Source organism: Schistocerca piceifrons, chromosome 9 (assembly GCF_021461385.2).
Source record: "Schistocerca piceifrons isolate TAMUIC-IGC-003096 chromosome 9, iqSchPice1.1, whole genome shotgun sequence".
Classification (NCBI taxonomy): Eukaryota; Metazoa; Arthropoda; class Insecta; order Orthoptera; family Acrididae; genus Schistocerca; species Schistocerca piceifrons.
The window spans coordinates 151,488,469-151,514,264 of NC_060146.1; the positions used below are offsets into that span (position 1 = coordinate 151,488,469).

The 25,796-nt window shown below is 42.6% G+C and overlaps 1 protein-coding gene across 3 annotated transcripts in view; it reads right to left on the reverse strand.

Annotated features, from left to right (window-relative positions):
• Positions 1 to 549: 549 nt before the first annotated feature.
• LOC124717292 overlaps positions 550 to 25,796 on the reverse strand; it is a 52,817-nt gene continuing 27,570 nt past the window's right edge. For all 3 annotated transcript variants that reach the window (XM_047244107.1, XM_047244105.1, XM_047244106.1), the window contains exons 2-4: positions 22,919 to 22,967; positions 11,682 to 11,746; positions 550 to 1,689 (exon numbers count right to left, since the gene is read on the reverse strand). In XM_047244107.1, the coding sequence (XP_047100063.1) occupies positions 659 to 1,689; positions 11,682 to 11,746; positions 22,919 to 22,944 (1,122 nt within the window). In that variant the 5' untranslated portion in view covers positions 22,945 to 22,967 and the 3' untranslated portion in view covers positions 550 to 658. The remainder of the gene's footprint in view (positions 1,690 to 11,681; positions 11,747 to 22,918; positions 22,968 to 25,796) is intronic.

The window sequence follows — 25,796 nt, forward strand, 5'->3', positions numbered from 1 at the left end:
GCTGTCTGGCTTATGAAATAACTGACAATTGACTGACATAGCAAGAAAACATTCCCCGAGAAACATTTAATATACATTTAATGGTGTGCAGTGTGAAGAATAGCCTTGTACAAAAGTGAAACATGTTACAAAAAATGTTACAGAAGAATGTTCAAGACTGATGGGCAGATTGAATAACTAATGATGAGATAGTCAATCATATAATTAATGAAGTAGTAATCAAATGAAACAGGTACAACAAAAACTTATGGCACAACTTGACTAAAGGAAGGGATCAGCTGACAGGACACATCCTGAGGCATCAGAAATGTCAAATTGGTAATCAATAACAGTGTGAGAGAGAAAAACTGTATAGAGAGAGACAGTTTTGACATCAATATGTAGGCTCAAATGCATGTAGGTTGCAGTCCAGCCAAAAAAAAAAAAAAAAACATGCACAGGTTTAGATTAACAGTGAGAGCAGTGTCAAAGTTTTCGACCTGAGGACCACAACATTATGATTCATATTACCACATTCTCCTGTGCCCCCCCCCCCCCCCCCCCCACACACACACACACACACACACACACACACACACACACTCGCTCGCTCTCTCTCTCTCTGCATCTCTTCCTTATGTATGAACTTCACTTCTTTCTGTGTGAGCAACACCTGTATCTACGAGGTCTGCTTGTCAGCACTGTCCACATTTCTTATTTCTGTACCTACAGACGTCTGCTTGTCATCCTCCTCCTGGTTTTTCATTTCTGTATCTGCAGTGGTCTGTTCGTCATTCTCCTCCACATTTTTCATTTCTGTATCTGCTGTGGTCTGCTCGTCATTCTCCTCCTCATTAATCATTTCTGTGTCTACGGAGGGCTGCTCGTCATCCTCCTGATCTTTCATCTCTGTATCGGCAGAGGTCTGCTTGTCATCTTCCTCATTTTCGATTTCTGTATCTGCAGAGGCCTGCTTGCTATCCTCCTCATCATTTAAGATAACTAACTCGACATTGCCTAATCCAAGGTACACTTTATTGTTCAAGGCCCTGATTGCTTCGAGACTCTGGTTGTCGATTACGTAGACCAGAGTCTGGCCTGAATCTTCCGATTTCGCACTGACGTTCTTCCACATGTTGGTCTCGAGGGTCTTGTTTTGAGTGCTGAGCATCTGCAAGATCTTTTTGGGATCAGTCTTGGCAAACAATTTTGGTGTCTTGAGTAGCACCTTCGTCCCCTGTGAGACCTCTCCTTTAGGCTTTACGCAGAGCTTTCCGCTCTCCCACGGCTCCAACTGGGGTACAATTCTCTCTAGCCACCGTTTTGTCTGTTCGTTGGCACACGACATGACGAGCATGCCCTTCACTGTGTACGTACCATAAAACTGTGGAAAACAGCCATCCTCTAGAGGTTCGAGGGCATCTATAAGTACATCTTGGATTTTCTCTATTTCATTTTCAGTACACTTACGCTCAGGATCTGGCATTACTGACATCTTCTGTTTGTACAATGTCCCATCTTCTGCATCGGCTGACGAATTCTCATCTTTCCGTAGCTGCTTTTGTCTTTGTCTCTGAATAGAACTTGCATCGTATTGTATTCCTTTAGCAGCTAGTTTCAGTTTGAGAGACTCTAATTTCTTCCGAGGTGATACAGCTCTCGTTGCTTGGGCCTTCTTCACTACTCTTCCTGAAGACAAGTGTCCGCCACCTAGATTTGAAAGAACAAGAGATTATATTCAGATTATTTACAAAGCAGATTTGAAAGAACAAGAGAACAGCCACATCTGGAAGTACAAGGTGTGTTCTTTAAGTAAGTAAATACTTTTGGAGTAAAGGAGACCACTTACCAAACAGCAGAAGTGTTGAGTTGCCGATAGGCACACACACCAGGAAAGAAAACTGGCTACCATTTTGAGTACTATTTTTTTGAGTTAGCGTACACACACACACACACACACACACACACACACACACACACACACACACACACACGCACGCACGCCTATGCCCCTACATGCCACTGGCTGGACACACTGTGCTCCATTTTGGCAGGTGGACTAGTCTGTCGTGAGTTTTGTGTCGGGTGGGTTGTATAAAGGAAGAGAAAGAGTTGGATGGCAGGGTAAGGGGTTAGCAGTGAGGGGTGAGTGGCTAGCTGCTAGCTAGGAGACAGCCGATTTGCTGGGTAGGAATGACGGAGGGACGGGAGTGGCAGGAGCATGGAATAAGCACTAGATGCACCACTGTCCCAACTGGTCGGAAGCAGTGGTGTCAGAATGTGAATTTGGAAGTGAGTGACAGGATGTTGGAAGCAGTGACTGTTGGGGGACAGTGGGTTACCAGAGTTTAAGACCAGGGCAATTATGGGAGTGAGGGATGTATTGGAAGGTTAACTCGCATCTGCGTAGTTCGGAGAAGCTGGTGGTGAAGGGAAGGATCCAGATGGCCTCAGGCTGTGAAGTAGTCATTGAAATTGAGCATATTACGTTTAACTGCATGTCCTGCCTCCTGGTGGTCAACTTTTTGGGGTAGAAGGCAGGGCAACTAACAACATGTAGGTACTGTTGATGTTTAGTTTATTTAATGTGGACAGATGTGTGGATGGAGCCGTCAGAGAGATGAAGGTCAATGTCAAGCAATTTGACACCTAGGGTTAAAGGAGGGCCAAGTGAAGTGGGAGGGACACAAGGAATCGAGGTTGTGAAGGAATGAGAATATGGTGTCTTGGCCTTCAGTCAAGATGGTGAAGATATCATCCTGGAATGGAACATCTGAACATATCCTTCAACAGGGATTACGAGTTCTTATCATGCCCTGCAATGAGGGACATCCTTTGCAAGATCCTCCCCACCCTTCCTCAAGTGGTGTTGCATCACCCACCCACCCAACCTACATAACATCCTAGTCCACTCCACTCCCAACTCCTTGGCTGGTTGGTTTGTTTGGGGCACGGGACCAAACAGCAAGGTCATCACGCCCAATGGATTAAAAAAGGAAGGTGGCCGTGCCTTTGAAAGGAGCATCCTGGCCTTAGCCTCAAGTGATTTAGTGAAATCATGGATAACCTTAATCAAGATGGCTGGATGTGGGTTTGAACCATCATCCTCCTGAATGCGAGTCTAGTGTGCTAACTGCTGCGCCACCTCACTCGGTCCCAACCCCTTGCCCCATGGATCGCATCCCTGTGGAAGACCAACATGCAAGATCTGTCCAATCCACGCACCCAGCACTCTTTATTCCAGTCTTGTCACAGGATTATCTTACCTCACCTGTGAAAGCAGCCATGTAATATACCACCTCAGCTGCAAACACTCCACAGCTCTTTATGATGGTAAGATTACTGACCAGCTGTCCACGAGGATGGCACAAAATGCTGCTAAGCATACCATTCTCAATTTCAATTGATGCTTCACAACCTGAGGCCTCTGCATCCCCCCCCCCCTCTCTCTCTCTCTCTCTCTCTCTCTCTCTCTCTCTCTCTAACACACACACACACACACATACACTACCTACCCACTTCCAACACAACCCACACCACTTATCAAAATGCAGCATTGTGTGACTGTGTGTCCAGTCAGTGCCATGTAGGGGAATAGGCATGTGCATGTGGGCACGCCCACTCATTGGCTTGCTGACTAGCATGCACATAAAGAAAGAAAACTTTCTAGCTTTTGGAAAATCCTCTTTTGAGCTAGGGACACGTGCACGAGCGCACACACGCCCACACCCATGCGCACGCACACACACAATGTGTGCACTCTAGTTCAAAAGAGAAGTCTCCCAAAGCTATCAAGTTTTCTTTATGTGAGTTTCTGTCGATGACTCAACGCTTCTGTTTTTTGGTGAGTGGTCTCCTTTAATCCAGACATATTTACATTCTATCAGAACTTTTTTAAAAAAGAAAAAAGTAAGTAAGTAATATCTTTATATTAAAAACACAGGTGCATTTAACATATTATTATTGCTACATGGAAGCCTTAAACTTAGGCTGCTTTTCAACACATGTTACGCCAATATTAAAGCTTCTGGAGTTGAAAGCCTCCTACACACAGCACCATCATTCACGTACAGCCTTAATGATCATCTGAAATTATTCATGGGGTAATTTATACACACTGTAAACACAAACTGTAAAAGTTCTATGGTACTCCCCTGAGGTGCTCCCAAACTGTTTTTCTGCTTCTCAAATTTTTTTTCTCCTTCTCAGATGGGCTAACTACAAACAATGTGCCAATTTCTATTTCTTATTCATTGTTCTTTTCCTTTCTTCCAGTCCCTTCATTTTTTCCCTATGTTTTTTCTTCCCATCTTCTGACTACTACAGACCAATTTTTTCCATTCTCCTGCCTTGAAATCCTTCCGTATTCAATACTCTTTGCCTAAACTCTTTTTACTTTGTGGATCCAGTCTGTTGTTGACTTGAATATTTGAAGCTCTTTTTGGTTAATCTATTTTTTTCATTTGTTATAGTGCCCAAAAAATACCAGTCTTCTTTTTTCTCATTATTTCTGATTAGTTTTCTATGTTTGATGAATTTCATCTTACTTCATTATTTCCAATCTTCCATAGTTCTTTGTGGACCTAATAATTTCCTAGCGATTTGCCTTTCCCGTATTTCTAATTTATCTAAATTACACTTAAAAGCTAGACATCCACTTGCATACAAAAATTATGGTTTCACTACTGCACTGTAATGCCTCATTTTTGCATTTTTAGACATGCATTTTTTACTGTAAAAATTATACCACATGCGCTTCACATTTTATGTATTCTTTCCTCTGTAGCAGCCTTATTCAAATCATTTTCTTGGATTATCTCCCAAAGATATTTAAATTTTTTAGCCTTCCATATTTGGCCAATAACTGTTTTCAGAAATTTCTGTTCATTTTTAATGTTTCTTAAATGTTTTTTCCACAGAAAATCTTAAGCCAAACCTACAGGTTATTTCTTCTAAAAGATTATTTGTATCACAGCAGATGACACATTTTCAGAAACTGTAGCAATGTCTTCTGCAAATGTGAGACAGTCAAATCAAACGTCTATGTTTCCTCTGTCCAATTTTATTGGTGAAATCTTATACCCATTCAGTTTTTCATTTCAAATTCTCACTACTTTTCCTACACCACAATGAAAAAGAATTGGGAACAGATGATCACTTTGCTGTACACTTGTCTTTATTTCAAAGGGCTCAGATATTCCTTTCATAAATTTCACCAGTGGTGGCCAGTTATGGCATGCTAACATGCTGTAGCAAACTATAAGTATTGCACTAAAATTATGCCATTTCTCTCTGAATGCGAGCTGGAAATCACATTAAAATTACACCATCTCTCTTCAAATGCATGTTGGTATGCAAATAAAATGAACGAAAACAAGTTTTGCTGTGCTCTCTCTATGACAACTAGAAACCAGTGTCAAGTGCTATGATCAATTCTGAGTAGGGACACAGCTGCCTGTGAATGCTCTGACGTGACATCATCCCTTCCGGCACTATGAGTGCTACTTTTCCACAGCACCAGGTTCAGTATTATTATTATTATTATTATTATTGAAAGTGCACATAAGATACTGTGCAGGCATACAGTATGAGGATTTTTTGAGGAGCAGCTTACATAACGGCTCCTTGGCCAAGTGGTGAAGTGCACTAACTGCCAATTCATCAGCTCGGGTTTGCAGCCCACTGCTGCCATAATTTTTTTTATCATTTTACTTTATTTGTCCCAATGTTAAACTATTAATTATAAATTTTAAATATATTTAAAAAGTTCAATTCATATAAGTAAAATTAATATATTCAGTTTAGTTGTGATTACTGCCCTTGTAAGTCAAAAGGCTATAAACGGTGACAAAAAAAAAAGAAGGCAACGAAATAAATCTCGGGTGAACAGCCTGGTATGAGTGTGCATAGGACACAATATTTCGGCACTCAACCATGTTGCCATCATCAGGTGTGCTGATGTACCGACGGTGGGCCGGCGCCATGTATATATAGGACAATCCCCCTCCTGCTCCTTCCTCAGGCATTTCCTATCAGTCGGTGCGGTCCGCACCCCAGGTACAGCGTCCGTTCTCCCGCAATCTGGGCGCTGCGTCCTAGGTCTTCTCGTTCAGGAGGGTCTGTCGGCACTGCTCTCATTATTCTGCCCTCCTCCCCCGAAGCCGGTACACTCTGGGGAATATCCTTTTCCTTTTTAATCCAGGTGATCGCGGGTTCCCACACCTTGCTAAGTATGTAACCGCTGTCACGATTTAGTTGTGGCTCCCTTACTCTGAGCTCTATGACTTCTTTGATGACCCAGTCCCAGTATTCGTAAGTCTGTGTCAGGACTTTGGTTTGGTCATAATCCATGCTGTGGAGTTCCGACAGGCAATGCTCAGCGATTGCCGACTTACTAGGCTGTTGCAGTCTAATGTGCCGTTGATGTTCTCGGCATCGGCCCTCAATGGTACGAATGGTCTGCCCTATGTATACACTACTGCATTGGCGAGGTATCTGATCAACCCCTGATTTACGTAGCCCAAGGCTGTCCTTGACACCACCAAGAAGGATCTTGGTTTTGCTTGGAGGATGGAAGATGGTTTTTCACTTGGTGTTTACGAAAAATGCATCCAATTTTTCCAGATAAGGCCCCACAAAACAGAATAATAGCCAAGGCCGCCGCCTCCTGAGGTTCTCCCTCAGTTTTTGCCGACGCTGCAGGTGTGGGATGTAGAGCCTTCCGAATTTGCCCTTCCTTGTATCCGTTCCTCCGAAACACGGTCTTCAGATGGTCCAATTCTTGTTGGAGACTGCCCGTGTTGGAGATGGCGTGAGCTCCGTGTACAAGAGTTTTGAGCACGTCATTCTTTTGTGCCGGGTGGTGGCAGCTATCCGCATGTAGGCACAAATCGGTGTGCGTCTTCTTCCTATACACACTGTGGCCCAAAGTGCCTTTAGCTCGTCTTCTAATCAAAACATCTAGGAAATGGAGCGTCCCATCCATTTCGATCTCCATGGTGAACTTAATATTCTCGTGTCTGGAGTTGAGATGTGTGAGGAAGTCTGCCAATTTATCTCTTCCATGTGGCCTGATAACGAAGGTATCATCCACATATCTGAAGAAACAGGTGGGTTTTAGATGTGCTGATTCAAGAGCTTTGCAGTGGGGGACAGTGAAGTACTGCTAGTGGGAGTGTGCAGGAACAAGCTGGACAGAAGGGCACCTAGGTGCAGTGACAAGTCAGGAGGTTAGATGGAGGGCAGGGCAGAGAGGGGGGTAGCAGAAAAGTAAAAAGACTTGGTGCATTGGTGGAATAGAGGGCTGTGTAGTACTGGAATGGGAACAGGGAAGGGGCTAGATGGGTAAGGACAATGACTAACAAAGGGTGAGGCCAGAGGGGGTTATGGGAACATGGGATATATTTCATTGAAAGTTTCCACCTGCACAATTCAGAAAGGCTGGTATTGGTGGGAAGGATCCAGACAGCACAGACTGTGAAGCAGTCACTGAAATGAGGAATGCTGTGTTGGGCGATATACTTAGCAACCGGATGGTCCAGTTGTTTCTTGGCCACAGTTTGCCAGTGGCCATTCATGCGGACAGACGACTTGTGGATTGTCATGCCCACATAGAATACAGTTCAGTGGTTGCAGCTTAGTTTGTAGATCACATGACTGGGTTCACACGTAGCCCTGGCTTTGATGAGATAGGTGATGTTTGTGACTGGAGTGGAATAGGTGGTGGTGGGAGGATGTATGGGACAGGTCTTGCATCAAGTTCTATTACAGGGATATGAGCCATAAGGGAAGAGGTTGGGAGCAGGGGTTGTGTAAAGATGGATGGGGATATTGTGTAGGTTTGGTGGGCAGCAGGATACTACTGTGGTGGGGGGGGGGGGGGGGGGGGGGTGGAAAGAATAGTGGGTAGTACATTTCTCGTTTTGGGGCACAATGAGAGGTAGTCAAAACCTTGGCGAAGAATGTAATTCAGTTGCTCCAGTCCTGGTTGGTAGTGAGTCACGAGGGGAATGCTCCTATGTGGCTGGATGGTGGGACTTTGGCAGATGGTGGATGACTGGAAAGATAAGGCACGGAAGACTTGTTTTTGTACAAGGTTGGGAGGGTAATTACGATCTGTAAAGGCCTCAGTGAGATCCTCAGTATATTTTGAGAGGGACCAATCATCACTACAGATGCAATGGCCACAGGTTACTATGCAGTATGGAACGGACTTCTTGGTATGGCATGGGTGGCAACTGTCGAAGTGGAGGTATTGTGGTGGACGGTAAGTTTGATATGGACAGAGGTACTAATGTAGCCGTCTTTAAGGTGGATGTCAACACTGAGGAAGGTGCCTTGTTGGGTTGAGTATGAGTAGGTAAAGTGAATGGGAGAGATGGTGTTGAGGTTGTGGAGGAATGTGAATAGGGTGTCCTCACCCTTGTCCAGCTCACGAAGATGTCATCAATGAATTTGAGCCAGGTGTAGGGTTCGGGATACTGGGTGTTTAGGAAGGATTCCTCTAGATGGCCCATGAACATGTTGACATAGGATGGTGCCATGCAGGTGCCCATAGCCATACCCCAGATTTGTTTGTAGGTAATGCTCTCAAAGGAAACGTAATTATGGGTAATGATATAGTTGGTCGAGGCAACTAGGAACCAGGTTGTTGGTTTGGAATCTGTCAGGTATTGGGAAAGGTAGTGGTTCAATAGCAGTAAGGCCATGGGCATTCGGGATGTTAGTGTAAAAGGAGGTGGCATTAATAGTGACAAGCAGGTGTACTGTGTGGTAAAGGAACAGGAACTGTGGAGAGTTGGTGGATGAAATGCTTGGTATCTTTTATATAGGAGGATAGGTTGCAGGTAATAGGCTGAACGTGTTGATCTATCAGAGCAGAGATTCTCTCAGTGGGGAACAGTAACTGCCTGCAAAGGGGCAATCCTGGTTGGTTGGGTTAATGGACTTAAGGAAGCATTTAAGAGGTAGGAGTACAAGGAGTGGTAGGGGTGAGGAGAGAGACAGACTCCGGGCAGAGGTTCTGGAATGGGCCTTCTGGATTTCTGGAAAGGGGTCACTGGCAGGGTTTGTAGGTGGATGAATCTGAGAGCTGGCAGAGTCCTTCTGCCAGGTAATCCTTGCGGTTCAAAACAACAATGGTGGAGCCTTTGATAGCTGGTAGGATTATAAGGTTTGAAAAAAGTTTTTGGGTGGTGGATTGTGGTTTTTCTTGTGGATATACAGTTAGTTTGCATGTTGAGGGATTTGGGGAATGATGGTGAGCCAAGGTTCGACATTAAGAAATTCTGGGAAGTTAGGGGGGGAGTCTGTGGGCGGGGGATCACAGTTGGATGGAGGAGTGAACTGATTCAGGGAGGGTTCAACATTGGTCTTTAGTTCAGTTTGGTTGGTAGGGTTGGTAGTGAAAAAGTGTTTCCACAGTACGGACCAGGAGAAGGAGAGAAGGTCTTTAACAAGTTCTGCATGACTGAACTTGAGTGGGACAAAAGAGGAGGCCTTTGGGAAGGACTGATACTTCTGCGGGGCTAAAGCTGTTGAATGATAGTTTCATGACTATGTTTCAAGTCTGTTTAGGTTCTGGATTCTGTGTAGAGATGGGGGAGTGTTTTTGATGGTGGGGAAACGTAGTTGGTCTGCGAGACAGTGTTTGTCAACTTTGAGAGGACGTGGGGCAGGTTTAGAGGTTGTTGCAAGGGTGGTGGACAATGATAGTCCAAGGTTGGAGTAGGAAATGAGCAGGATAAAAGAGTTTTTCAGGTGGCGTCCTCCTCCAGGAACTAAAGCAAGATGAACAATGCCACTTCAAAAAACTCTCCACCCCGCTCATTTCCTACTCCACCCTTGGACTACCACTATCCACCACCTCTCCAACAACCTCCAAATCTCCCCCTCACCCCTCGTAGCTGATAAACCCTGCCTCTCAGACCTACTATATTTACCTTACCCTCAAAAATTCCCTCCCACCACAAAACACAACACAGAACCTAAACAGATTTGAAACAGTCATGAACCTTTCCTCCAAAGCCTTAGCCCCACAGAAGTATCAGTCCTTTCCAAAGGCTACACATTTTGTTCCACTTCAAAATTCACTCATGCAGGACTTGTTACAGATCTTCTCTCCTTTTCCCAGTCCCTAAAGTGGAAACACATTCTCCACCAACTCTACCAATCAAACTGAACTAAAGACCAATGTTGAACCCTGCCTGACTCAGTTCACCCCTCTATCCAACCGTGATCCACCTCCACTGCCCCCAAACCACCTCCTCTTAACTTTCCAGCATTTCTTAACCTCAAACCTTGCCTCACCATCATCCCCCAAATCCCTCAGCATGCAAACTAACCTTACATCTGCAGGAAGAACCACAAACCACCAACTAAAAACTTAACATGACCTTACAATCTTACCTGCTTACAAAAGCTTCACCACTGTTGTTTTGAACTGCCAAGGATTACCTGGCAGAATGACTCCGCCAGTTGTCAGATTTATCCACCTACAAACACTGCACGGTCACAGCGTTCCAGAAACCCACCAGGATCTCCAGTCTCTCCTCAAATGCTTAGGTCCATCCCAGGACCACTCCCCAGAACCATCTCTCTCCTCACCCCTATGACTCCCCAACACTCCTACCTTCTGCATCCACCCTAAAGTCCATAAACCCAACCACCCAGGACGCCCCACTGTGGTGGGTTACTGTGCCTGCACTGAGAGAATCTCTGCTCTTCTAGACCTTCACCCTATTACCCGCAATCTACCCTCCTATATAAAAGATACCAACCATTTCATCCACTGATTCTCCACAGTACCTGTTCCTTTACCATACAATGTCCTTGCTCATCACTGTTGATGCCACCTCCCTTTACATTAACATCTCTAGTGCCCAAGGCCTTATAGCTATTGAACACTACCTTCCCCAATGCCGAATGGACTCCAAACCAACAACCTCCTTCCCAGTCACCATGACCAACTATATCATCACCCACAATTAGTTCTCCTTTGAAGGCATTACCTACAAATGAATCGGGTTATGGCTATGGGCACCCACATGGCACTATAGTATGTTAACCTATTCATGGGCCATCTACAGAAATATTTCCTAAACACCCAGATTCCCAAACACCTCACCAAATTCAATGACGACACCTCCGTGATCTATATCGAGGGTGAAAACACCCTATCCACATTCCTCCACAACCTCAACAACTTCTCCCCAATTTGCTTTACCTACTCATACTCAATCCAACAAGCCACTGTCCTCAATATTGACCTCCACCTCAAAGATGATACTGGTGAATTATTAAGACAGATTTTCCCAGAATAGATTTTGCCATTTGGGAAGAAATTCAACTTGACCAGACAATGCTTTGAGGAGGTCACTCTGTGTAATGATAGCAAATCCTAAGGAAGAAATTAATGTGTATATTGAGAAGCTCTTGTCTGTGTAAGACCATATGCTTGCTGAGTTTCACACAGTAGCCTAAAAAATTTTGATGACAAAGGTTATAAACTCTATAAGTAACACTATAAATATTTCTTGAAGCCCTTCATATCTAAAAGTAATATTATATTTAATGTTGAAATATTTCAAAAAATGTTCAATATGAACTGGCAACAAATAATACAAATTTAAAGATACTGTTTTGAAAATATTACTGTTTTTTAATATTTTTCCTGAAATCTGGTACAAGAAGACTCTTCTTACCTCTTGCGCCTCGGAGTTTTAAGCCTGAAGGTCGAAACACTCCTCTGCCTCTTCCTGCTGGTCCACTGCAGAAAAAAAAGAGATAGAGAATTCACATTTAAGTACTGAGTGAGAATGAGTATCAGTGCAATTAATTCTTGTAACACATGTGGTTAAGAATGGCAATACTAACCCAAAATTGAAATGTGAAGAACAGCTACATTCGTCAACATACAGAATTGGTATATCATACAATGGAAAATCTGAGATGGAAGCTGACAATATCTAAATGCCTTCTTTCAATGTCTCTATCTGTAACTCAAATCCTCCTGTGTGTGGTGGGTGTCATAGAAAAAGATTCAAGTTTCAAGTCCTAAGAACGGTAAAAGCATTATTCAAATGAAAAAACATAAAATAGAAGGAGAAAAGGTCGCTACTGCATCTTAAATCTGCACTGAATAATCACAATCTGAGTCTGCAGCATCTTGTTATGATGTGGAAAGAAAACATTTTCTCAGTGAATATCTATGTCTATCTACAGCTATATTCTGCAAACCACTGCTAAGTGCATGGCAGAGGGTACATTTCATTGTACCAATTATTAGGGTTTCATCCTGTTCCATTTACACATGGAGTGCAGGAAGAATAATTGATCGAATGCTTCCTTGTGTGTTGTAATTATTCAAATCTTGCCCTCACGATCCCTATGTGAGCAATACATAGGGGGTCGCAGTACATGCCTACAGTCACGATTTAAAGGCGGTTCTCGAAACTCTTGGGATAGTTTACATCTATGTGCAAGAGTCTGCTAGTTAAGTTTCTTCAGCGTCTCTGTGACACTCTCCCACAGATCAAACAAACCTGTGACCATTTGTGCTGCCCTTCTCTGTATACGTTCAATATTCCCTGTTAGTCCTCTTTGGTACAGGTCCCCAATATCTAACTGACTGCCCTGATCCAAAGCTTTCAGTATGGCACGTGAGAAAAGTAAGAGTTGGGTTTCACATGATCGATGTTTACGGAATCCATGCTGGTTGTCACAGAGGAGGTCATTCTGCTCAAGATATCAATGTCAAATGTACTGGCTAAATGGTGACCATTCTTGGAACGAAAGACAGACAGAGACAGACACACACACACACACACACACACTTCAGAAATTCTCTACTGAACAGAAGCTGTCACGAGAAAATGATTTCCATTTATTTTTGTGTAATAATTTACTGATGAAGAGGATAAATATTTCGCTGCATAATCTTCCCCAACCTATGCCACAGTCAGGCTTTACAATTATCAGTTTGCTGCACTAAAGCCTGATGACACAGCGTCGTCTGTGTTGTTGCTTCTTCTTTATACCAAATGCGCATACTACTCACTCACAGAAGGGCAGCTGATTCAGTAGCTACAGAGTAGTGGAAAAAAATTCATCTCACCGGCATAACTGAAATATTTATTAGTAGTGGCTCTGCTGTAGGACACAGCTATTGTCCCATTACCATTCTAATAGTATATATTACAGGAGTGTCCTTAGCCACAATACAGTATTCCAGTGAATTAGCAACTTTCTAGAAAATGCCTCTGGTCTGGTCTTGTAACAAGTGTACAAAGATTGCTTAATGTTGAGACAGACAGGAATACATCAATAACATTCACTCTGCACTCCATTTGAAAATGTGTCACTGCCATTTGTGTAACCCACTACAGTGTTATGTTCTCAGAACCCTACAGAAGGATCTGAAAAACAGCTATGCCAAAAGAACTCTGAGACTGTGACAAAACCAAATCCAATGCAATCTCTGACTGCCCTGAAAGAACTGTCCGAAAACAGGGTCCTAATAATAGGTGACAAAGTACATTTCCACATATTAGGGGAGGCAAGCGAAATGTTTGCTAATGGTGAGACTCAAATCCCCTAGTGCTCCAGGTGTGTCCTCTTCACAGTCCCCATGGCACAGTCTGGTGGAATATGACAAAGTAGGCTTCCTTTCCACTGTTCACGCATGTCAATATGCATACAAAACACTGTGCTGCTGTCATACTTGTTGCTGGAGAATATGGTTTCTCTAAGACTGATGTACAGCACATACTGCCAAGGTGTCTTGACAAGCTTTTCCCAGGGAAAGTGAACAGGATAATCTGTAACCTGGACACATTGTGGGCATATGTGGTTATTTCAATTTCGGAAATGTGTATCAGCTATATCAGAAATAAAGGATGGAATATTAGGATTTAATGCTCCATTCATTATATCCATTGCGGACGATGAACTGCAACTGTGATTTAAATTTGTAGTTTATGTAGATATATTATATGTCCAGTCTCTTTTTATATTGACATGATTTTATGTACCATTAACTAATGTCTGAGATACTACAGGCTCAGCTTCTGGTGGAGGTCTTACAAGTACACTATTTTCTGGACCACACCAGATGCTACAATCACACTGTAGTGGGAGCAGTGATGTGACATCTATTGAACAAAGTAGAAGAAGTCTGGTCGAGTTTTATAAGTACTGATTTAAAAAAAAAAAGTAAGCGTGGGCTCTAAAATGCATAACTTAAGAGGTATGAGCACTTGTTCATCTTTGGTACCATGAAACAGGTCTCTTCCACTGCAAAGCCTTTGCTTTTCACATTTTAGGGGAGGAAGCTTCAAATCAAACAAGGAAAAAATGTCTGATAAACATGGGAGTCTAAAAGAGCTATGAGCACCTTTTACCTTCACTAGTGTGAAACACATCTTTTCTACTCAACAATTGCTCATAGCTCTTGAGGTATTCATTTTAGAGCCCATGCTTACTAGATATTTTTCCTTGTTTTTGTCCATACTACCTCCTTCCATAATATGAAAAGCAAAGAGCTTGCAGTAGAAGAGATGAACTAGTCCCTAAAATTTGTCTTTTTTTTTTGGGGGGGGGGGGGGGGGGGCATACTATACACAGACTCGGTACAGTTTTGGCTGTAAGGAATATTTCACAAGTTCGACAGGTCACCTTTGTGGTCAAGCACATGAAACAAGCTGTAGTGGATGTAAGAGCACTGTTAGAAATCTCTGCTATGCTAATACACAAATCATTAAAGTTTTGCATCACCTCAGTTCTGAGAGTTCCAGAACCTGTACAGGAAATTGGAATAGAGATCAACATAAACATCATTTCTGCCATTTTTAATGCTCATGAAAACCACACATTGCATATTGTACCACACCCACTTATTTCATTTCATATTGTACCACAATACAGCGAGACCTTCAGAGGTGGTAGTCCACAATGCTCTACGCACCATTACCTCTAATATGCAGTAGCACATCCTCTTGCATTGATACATGCCTGTATTCATCGTAGCATACTATACACAAGTTCATCAAGGCACACTGTTGGTCCAGATTGTCCCACCCCTCAAGGCGATTCGGCGTAGATCCCTCAGAATGGTTGGTGGGTCACATCGTCCATAAACAGTCCGTTTTAATCTATTTCAGGCATATTCTATAGGGTTTGTGTCTGGAGAACATGCTGGCCTCTCTAGTCGAGTGATGTCATTATCCTGAAGGAAGTCATTCACAAAATGTGCACAATGGGGGTGCGAATGAAGACAAATGCCTCACCAATATGCTGCCAATATGGTTGCACTATTGGTCGGAGGATGGCATTCACGTATCGTACAGCCATTACGGTGCCTTCCATGCCCACCAGCAGCATACATTGGCCCCACATAATGCCACTCCAAAACAACAGGGAACCTCCACCTCGTTGCATTCGCTGGTCTGTGTACGTAAGGCGTTCAGCCTGGCGGGGTTGCCTCCAAACACATCTCCAACAATTGTCTGGTTGAAAGCATATGGGATACCCACTGGTGAAGAGAACGTGATGCCAATCCTGAGCGGTCCATTTGGCATGTTGTTGGGCCCATCTATACCACGTTGTATGGTGTTGTGGTTGCAAAGATGGGCCTCGCCATGGACATTGTGAGTGAAGTTGCGCATCATGCAGCCTTTTGTGCACAGTCTGAGTCATAACACGACGTCCTGTGACTGAACAAAAAGCATTATTCAACATGGTGGCATTGCTGTCAGCATTCCTCCAAGCCATAATCCGTAGATAGTGGTCATTCACTGCAGAAGTAGCCCTTGGCGGCCTGATCAAGGCATGTTGTCGACAGTTCCTGTCTCTCTGTATCTCCTCCAAGTCAGAACAAAATCACTTTGGTTCTTCGAGACACCTGGACACTTCCCTTGTTGAGAGCCCTTTCTGACACAAAGTAACAATGCGGACGCGATCAAACCGCAGTATTGACCATCAAAACCGCAGTATTGACCATCTAGGCAAGGTTGAACTACAGACAACACGAGCCGTGTACCTCGTTGCTGGTGGAATGAGGGAACTGATTGACTGTCAGATCCCGTCCGTCTAATAGGCACTGCTCATGCATGGTTGTTTACATCTTTGGGTGGGTTTAGTGACATCTCTGAATAATCAAAGGAACTGTGCCTGTGATTCAGTATCCACAGTCCATGTCTATCTTCAGGAGTTATGGGAAGCGAGGTGATGCCAAACTTTTTTTGATGTGTGTATTATGATTTTATTATTGAAGGGTTTGTAGTGCTTGTACAATGATATTCAACTTAGAATGAAATTTTCACTCAACAGCGGAGTGTGCGCTGATATGAAACTTCCTGGCAGATTAACACTGTGTGCCGGACCGAGACACGAACTCGGGACCTTTGCCTTTTGCAGGCAAGTGCTCTACCAACTGAGCTACCCAAGAACGACTCATGCCCCATTCTCAAAGCTTTAATTCTGCCAGTACCTCGTCTCCTACCTTCCAAACTTCACTTATGTATTACAGTGCTGACAACTTGGTGTCACAGCCAAGCTATGGAATGTCTGTTAGAAGTACTCTGTTTTCATCTCGATCACTAGTGCCACCTCAAAAATACACACTGTACCTGCTAATGGGGACTGTATCAACTGGCTTTATAATGTCTAGTGACAAATATCAGAAAGTTCTATTAATATTGTTTCCTCGGTGGTGATGGTCAGGTGGATTACATAACAGCAAGGAGTGTTACAACTTTATTACGTTTCAGTAGAGACACGATAATGTGGTGCCACAGAAGAATGCTGGAGGGACAGGAGAGCATCACTGAATGATTGGCCTGATAGAAGGGAGAGACTGATAGGACAATCCTGAGGCACCAACAAACAGTTAATCTGATAATGGAGGGTACTACAATGGGTAAAAATTGTGGAGAGAGACCAAGGCTCGACTACAGTAAGAAGGTTCAAACAGGTGTAGGCTGGAGTAATTGTACACTGGGTGCACTGCAGTGCAGAGCTGCAACAAAACAGTCTTTGGACTGTGGACTGTCATAACAGCAAACCTGTCACACAAAAAAGTGTTACCATTTAATAATCATCGTAACACATCATCATAATTATGTTACTGTCAGTTACTCCTATGTTAAGACAAGATACTGGCACGTCTTCCCTGCAAACGCATCCTACAGAATAACGAAATCCTCTTTCCCTCGTTCACACTCATACACTGGGCAGTATCACTTTCTGGATTACTGTAACATTATTTTGAATCTTACAGAGCATAATGTGTCACTGAGATCTATGACACCTAGGTTACAAGGTGACACTGAATACAATCCAGAAATACTCTTTCACTGCTAAGTGGTACACTACATAATTGCCACTGCAGTTCAAGAACCACTAGTTATTTTACATGATGCTGTCCTTAACTATATCCCGCTATTTGTAATGCTAATTGTGTTGAATTCTGCTGCACATAAATCAACCCCTATCATTTTTACCATTAGGCGATTTGATGAGTGTTGGGACTGTAATCCAAATACACTCCTGGAAATTGAAATAAGAACACCGTGAATTCATTGTCCCAGGAAGGGGAAACTTTATTGACACATTCCTGGGGTCAGATACATCACATGATCACACTGACAGAACCACAGGCACATAGACACAGGCAACAGAGCATCCACAATGTCGGCACTAGTACAGTGTATATCCACCTTTCGCAGCAATGCAGGCTGCTATTCTCCCATGGAGACGATCGTAGAGATGCTAGATGTAGTCCTGTGGAACGGCTTGCCATGCCATTTCCACCTGGCGCCTCAGTTGGACCAGCGTTCGTGCTGGACGTGCAGACCGCGTGAGACGACGCTTCATCCAGTCCCAAACATGCTCAATGGGGGACAGATCCGGAGATCTTGCTGGCCAGGGTAGTTGGCTTACACCTTCTAGAGCACGTTGGGTGGCACGGGATACATGCGGACGTGCATTGTCCTGTTGGAACAGCAAGTTCCCTTGCCGGTCTAGGAATGGTAGAACGATGGGTTCGATGACGGTTTGGATGTACCGTGCACTATTCAGTGTCCCCTCGACGATCACCAGTGGTGTACGGCCAGTGTAGGAGATCGCTCCCCACACCATGATGCCGGGTGTTGGCCCTGTGTGCCTCGGTCGTATGCAGTCCTGATTGTGGCGCTCACCTGCACGGCGCCAAACACGCATACGACCATCATTGGCACCAAGGCAGAAGCGACTCTCATCGCTGAAGACGACACGTCTCCATTCGTCCCTCCATTCACGCCTGTCGCGACACCACTGGAGGCGGGCTGCACGATGTTGGGGCGTGAGCGGAAGACGGCCTAACGGTGTGCGGGACCGTAGCCCAGCTTCATGGAGACGGTTGCGAATGGTCCTCACCGATACCCCAGGAGCAACAGTGTCCCTAATTTGCTGGGAAGTGGCGATGCGGTCCCCTACGGCACTGCGTAGGATCCTACGGTCTTGGCGTGCATCCGTGCGTCGCTGCGGTCCGGTCCCAGGTCGACGGGCACGTGCACCTTCCGCCGACCACTGGCGACAACATCGATGTACTGTGGAGACCTCACGCCCCACGTGTTGAGCAATTCGGCGGTACGTCCACCCGGCCTCCCGCATGCCCACTATACGCCCTCGCTCAAAGTCCGTCAACTGCACATACGGTTCACGTCCACGCTGTCGCGGCATGCTACCAGTGTTAAAGACTGCGATGGAGCTCCGTATGCCACGGAAAACTGGCTGACACTGACGGCGGCGGTGCACAAATGCTGCGCAGCTAGCGCCATTCGACGGCCAACACCGCGGTTCCTGGTGTGTCCGCTGTGCCGTGCGTGTGATCATTGCTTGTACAGCCCTCTCGCAGTGTCCGGAGCAAGTATGGTGGGTCTGACACACCGGTGTCAATGTGTTCTTTTTTCCATTTCCAGGAGTGTGTGTTTATTCTTTGGAATTAGCAATCAGTGGATGTTTTGTATTTTGTAATTTAACTATGTTACACATGTTAAGCGTTTCAAAAAATATGTTGAAAAAGGCCTCACAGCGAAAACATTCAATCGTCATCATAATCTACAGTCCACAGCCCCTGGCTGGGTCTATCTGGAACACAGGCCTCTCCATCATATCATATCCCCACACCATGTTTCCCTCTCCACACTGTCCAGTCTTCTCATCTCTTCTTCACACATTCCTTCACCCAATGACCCATCTGCCTCTCCATTTCTTTCCGCCTCTGGCTTGCTATTGTCATTTCACGAGCCTGTCCCTGTATTCTGTTAACTTCTACTCTCTTAACATGGATGTACCACCTTAATTTTACCTTTTATATTGTCTCTTGCTAAGGGTTCTCCTTCATTATTTCTCTCACCGCCTCATTCCTTACTCTATCCGTACCAGCAAATCCTACCCTGCCTTTTCTTCATTACACATGTTTCAGATACTTATGTATTGGAGTGTAATATAGTTGGTATAAGATTTGCATTTTCCGCTCTGCAGGAATCCGAGTGCTTACCTTCCCATTTCACTTATCTCTTTATTTTAAACACAAACTTCTGTTATGCTCTCCAGGTACTTGAAACTCTTCCCTTTCTTTAGCACTTGCCCTCTAAACATTTCAGTAATTAAAATCCACTTTCAAATAATATTTTGTATGTAGTGTATTATATTGTAGGTAAAATATTTGTTTTGCATTTTAATATTTGTTTGTGGTACTCTTTGGGCAGCAAGTGGCGGTTAGAGTTTGCCGCAGATGCCCTTACATCACAGCAGGCATGGTACGCAGCTTCCGACACTGCACAGACCGCTTATGGGAAGCCTCGGATTGAGCGACCATAGGATTTTTGTCAGTGACGATGTTCTTCAACAATATACTTGTGAATACTTCTGTAAAATACCAGAAGATCATTTTATTAGTGTGAACGATCTCTCCATTAAGATTGGATACCTGTACATTGTTATATAATAAATCTTCACAGTTATTTCAAGAGTATAAATTGAAGATAAATTAATAAGTAGTACACTGAAATTAAACCTACATCAAGAATGTTTTACAATTTTGCCTCCCAGAACCCCCTCATCTTGCTTGAACCCATATTTTTTTCACGCTGTCAGTCAAAACCAGTCAATAACAAAAGCAAAGTAAAGGGATATTTTGACCTATACAACAGCTGCCAGTGTGGCAGAAAGTAATTGACAACATAGTTTGTGGTGACTGAACCATATTGCATCTACTTTATCAAAATGTTAACTTTCATTGCATACTGTTGCTATTCTCATTTGCAAAATGTCTAGTACTGCTGATATAGAATTAATAATTCCTTCCATGGGGGAGGAGGGGAAGGAATAGCTTGAAGCAGGTCAAAACAGAAAGGTAGTCAAACAAATGTCTTCATATATGAGGTGTTCCAATTACTTTGCAACCTTATAGTTAATCCCAGAAGAAAAGAAATCTTGTCTGTAAAGCAGACTACAACAGCAAAGGCATGTATTATTTAATTAGATTTCTGGCCCAGTACATACAATTTTTAACAGTGACTTGTTTCAAAAGCTTGCATTCATTTTCAAACCATTACCTACATAAGAAAATAAAATATTAATAAAAAACAAAAATTTCAAATGTTAAAATAAATAAATTGTTTTCTAACATTTTGTATGCACAGGTAGCAATAGAGCAATACATCAATTATAACATACCGGCCTCTCTAATGTTTGATTGTAACATAATTCCAGTGGCGCATTCAAAGATATTGTCCATACTGCTTGTCACAAAAATAATAGTAATTAGGAGAACCCGGCAGGTGCCTTCAGTTGTTTAGTATGTATTTGTGCATGCTATCTTCATTACAAATCAGCCCGAGCAACAAGACATTGCACATGCAAAAATGTGAGGGTTGTTTCATTCCAAACAGAGCACAAAATACTTAGGGACGCTTGGGGAAGCCGGTGATCAAGAAACTAATTTTCAATATCACAGGAAAGATTAACAGAAGAACTGCCACTGACTTTGATGACTTATAGAAGAAAATCATTTGTCAAACTGTATCGGAATGTTTAGACTGGGGCTCCTGGGTAATGAGAAAGTTGAATGTTATCACCTCTCAAAAACCATTCTGTTACTGACATCTGAGTCTGAGAAGCAAGCACATCTGCAGCAGTCGAGTAGTAAACACCAATATCTGTGTGTGTGTGTGTGTGTGTGTGTGTGTGTGTGTGTGTGTGTGAGGGGGAGGGGTGCCACCTTCAACATTTTGGATTGGCTAATTTCTGAGGCCAACAGTGGCAATGATTACATTTTCTGCCTTTATGACAGTTCCTCTAAACAAACAACACTTAACAGTGGACTCAGGAACATGTAATATGCATAAAACCTGACAGAATTCTCAAATTTGTGTACTCTTACAATTGTATCACCATTTGAACTCGACACACTCTGTCAACTCAGTTACCTTCAAAATACATCAGTCATGGTGCTATATTTGGTTCTTATTTATACTGTTGGTGCATAAGTTCATAGCATTTTTGGTTTGCATGTTGATATTCCAGTTGCTATGGGTTTATTTATCAATTGTCATTTTTTATCTGTAGTTCACTGTTGCCATTTGAGTTTACATACTGTCACTTTGTCATTTGGAGACAGATTTCCAACATATTCTTCTGTGCGAGTTCAACAGAGAAGTGACAGCAGCGGAGGTAGCCTAAAACATTTGCACTTTGTGTATAATGCTACTGGCAAGCACAGCAAGAAAATGGTTCTCTCATTTTAAGGAGGCTTACTTTGACATTAGTTTAAATGCATTAATCCACAATGGTCCACGTCATTGTACTTGAGAACTGCCAAATGTGATAAACTGCATGCAATGCGGAAGGTTCAGAAATCAGGTGTACGGGTACCGCATGCTCTAAGCCAAAATCACAAAAATCAGTGGGTGGCCAAATGTGCGTCTCTGCCTGCTCATCATTAGTTGGTTCATGAAAGCACTGAACATTCCTGTTGTATATTGTTACTTGTGATGACAAATGGTCTCTTTATGCCAACATAAGGAAAAGAAAGGAATGGCTGAGCAAAGCAGCAACTCCCCACACAAAGACCTGTGTGCGCCCACAAAAGATAATGTTATGCATCTGGTGGAACAGAGATGGCGTAGTACACCACAAACTGCTTCCCTGAGGCCTGTTGTCAACAACTGAGATGTTTTGCAGATGCAATCCAAGAACAGTGACCCACGAAGACTATGCGAGGTGACAAAAAACACTATGGGAGTTGTGTTGGGAAGTCATACCATACCCACATAATTCACGTTATCTTGTGCCCTCAGATTTTCACCTTTTCTGCTCCCTACCAAACAAACTTCAAATAACTTCCTTACCAGATAAAATGCTCTTTGACCATGGCTCGACGAGTTCCTCATCTCAAAATCACATGATTTCTACAATCGAGGAATCGGAAAGTTACTCCATTGTTGGCAGACTGTTATAAATAGTGAAGGAGAATATATTATTGATGACTTAAGTATCTGTTATGTGTATCTATTGTGTATGTTAAACTTATGAGAAAATGGTACAAACTTATACACCAAACTAAAATAACCCTGCTGTTACACTGAGGACTGTCACTCCGGCCGTATAGTGCACATCCGAAACTTAATCAATTGCTGTCAGTCAGTTACAATGAGAACTAAATTTTCCTGTGCATCAATGTTCTACTTTAAACAAACTGTGCTCCTAAATTGATGACAAATAACACAGTCCCACTGTTGTAATGTATGAAGTACTGCACTACCATTTTCTCTGTCAATGAAGAGGCAATAACGGCACTGTGAATAAAAAAGCTCTCCACTTAGTGGTAAACACAGCACGTATAGAGTTACCTACATTGTTTCAGCAAAGGGAGCATCTAGAATCCCATAATACTTACTTCGTCAATCTTCTGTCTCTAAACATGACTGTGTAAATCACCACAGCACCTGAAATAAGTGAAGAGCAATTATAAACTGAGTATTACATATCACAGTAATAATACAAACCACAGGTTGCTTTACAGTTTCACATAACAGCAAACGAGCTGCCATCTGACCAGGACACAGTAACATAGTTCCACACTAGTACTACTACAAGCTCTCACACACATTAATTATTTGTCTTCAACAGTACTCGACGTCTAAAGTTTTTTCGTTTGTTGCTGTATGGTACAAGAATAATGGTAACAGACTAAGGTCACGTAGTGAATAATGTAGTAAATCACATTCTGGAGAGTAGACTTTTCCAGTCCACTATTAATAAGCTAATTCTTAATAACAACAAAACACAGTAGTTCAATCCGCCCCACACTGACATTCAATTCCATCACCAACCCAGATTTCAGGGACTGGCAGTCAATGGTAATCTGTCACAGAGTACATACATTCTTCATCTTTTGCAGGAGCTTAATACAGTTACAGGAAGTAGTGACGAATATGATACAACTCGTCAGCTTTGGCCATTGAAGCTAATCGACAAGACAACTATTTTTTGGCACTATGTAACCTCTGTATATTTTAAACTAGCAAAGATCCTCGAGGGAATATGAGGATTTTGGACAATGAAGTTCTTGTTAATTCCTTGAAAGTTACTGAAAGCTTGAACATATCAAACTACTGTCCAAAAATAAGTGTTTTCAGCACGGGCAAAAATATAACTATAGAATACGTTAAAATTATTCACACATATTAGTAATCTCTCATTCTATAACTTCACAAACCGATTATTCCACCCTACTTCCCTGGTGTTTTTACTGGAGCACTTTAAATGGTAACTTATTCTCTGTCTTTCTACTTACGTGGTCATGCTATTTAGATTGGTATGTTTGTACGCCATCAATCACTTTTTCTATATGCCATTGTTCTGAATCTATCCCTCAGAACAATGCCCCGTAGATTGTGTCAAAATCTCATCTGTGTGCTGTTTATTCTGGCTTTAGAGAAGAGTCCAATATTCAGTGCCACATACAAGAACTGTTTTCACTATCATATTGCCAAATCTGAGGTATTTCTTACCTTACTTCATTCGGTATTTCTTACCGTACATCGAATGTCTATCACAGTTTCTTTTTAATTTTCCAATGAAGTTATCACAATTTGTTAAATTCACCTCTATGTGTCTGTCTGGTTTACAAAATGCATCATATGTCTACCCAAATATATAAGGTTTGCGAGATGTTCTGTTGTTTTGTTACTGACTGAAAATTTCACTCTTTACCTTTTTTCTGTTGCAGCCATTGCCCTTGTTCCACTTTTTAAAATTTACATGTGGTACATTTCAGCATGTTTCAAAATTTGCAAGTTTTAGGATCATCTTTACTCTCAGCTATTAAAGTTCGATTAAAATAACTTTGCAACTGACATTTCAGTCGGTCGAGTGGTAGAGACTAACCGTCTGCCAGTCACAGCTGTTTCTCAGGCTCCGTGGGCTCGCCGTGTCGACTAGGTACATGTACAGCCTCACCGAGTGGTGCAAGATTACACGGGTAGAGGGGGAGCCAAACTTGGGGTGATTCGTATCGATTGCACAAGAAAAGTGGAATGCCACGTACTAGCCAGCAACACTGCCTTACCCTGCCAATGGTATTTGCCAATTACAAAGTTATTGGAGGTAATAAGTCATCAGCGCCAACCTCTTCTTCTCGAAGCAGCACTTGCACCCACCATTTTCAGTTATTTATTGATGTATGCCAATCTCTGTCTTACCTCCACAGTTTCTACCCTCTACAGCTCCCTACTTGCTGTCAGTGTTTTCCTCGTGTACCCTTCCTCGAAGATTATGTGGAGAACCTTATCGTTCCTTATCTTCACAGTCGAGTCACTCCATGTCAAATCAACACACTTTAAATAAAAATTTTACCTCACCCTCTTAGATTTTGCTGAAAGTTAGTATACTTATAGTGGGTGCTGAAACTAAGAAAAATACCAAATTTCAATTTTTTACCTCAAACCATTCCTGAAATATGGTCATGTAAACTTTTCAAAAACTGGCCAAAAATGTGTGAACGGACTTTTTTACAAAATTGCCCTAGGAGCTGCCTTAATTGAGCTAGAGAACTGGGAAAGGTGTCATTTTGCAGCATTTTTCATGCTCTTTCCGGTGATAGACAAAAAACATAGCTTCTAATTAATAACCTTTTTCAAAATGGTAATTAATATTTTGATTTAATTTTTTTACAAAAAGTACAGAGATGAAAATTTTCAAAATATTTCCATAACTACTTCATACTGTTGTAAATCACATGGCAAAATATAAATGTGGGATGATGATGGGTTCATTGTTAAAAAAAAAATTATTCTGTACTCTTGTTTTTCACTAACCGCCCTAGTTTGACCAAACTGACCTTTAAGGTAGTACGTCAGTAGAGGACCGTATACATAGGGCTTGATGTCTGTACAATAATTCAGAGACTGGAGCCATTGTTGAGATGATGTAGTCTGCATTGTTACCTTCTAAGGCTTTGTGTGCCTACAGCATTATTGTGCACTGTGGTTTTAGTGCAAATCAATTGTTACCTCTGTGTTGACCAGTCTGTATCTATTATATTTAATAGTTCATTTTCAAGTAAATCTATACATTGAAGGGCAGTTTATAAGTGGTTTTTGTATAAACATGGAACCAAGTAAAAAGTGCAGTGCTGTAAGAGTGCAGTGTTGTAATCCACTGAAGAAGTCAAATCATTTTATTAGAGACAGAAAAAAACTGAGAAATGCCACAACACGGATGCCCAAATTATTTTCTCGAATACCAAGTGGTGCCAAGATTTGTGATAAATG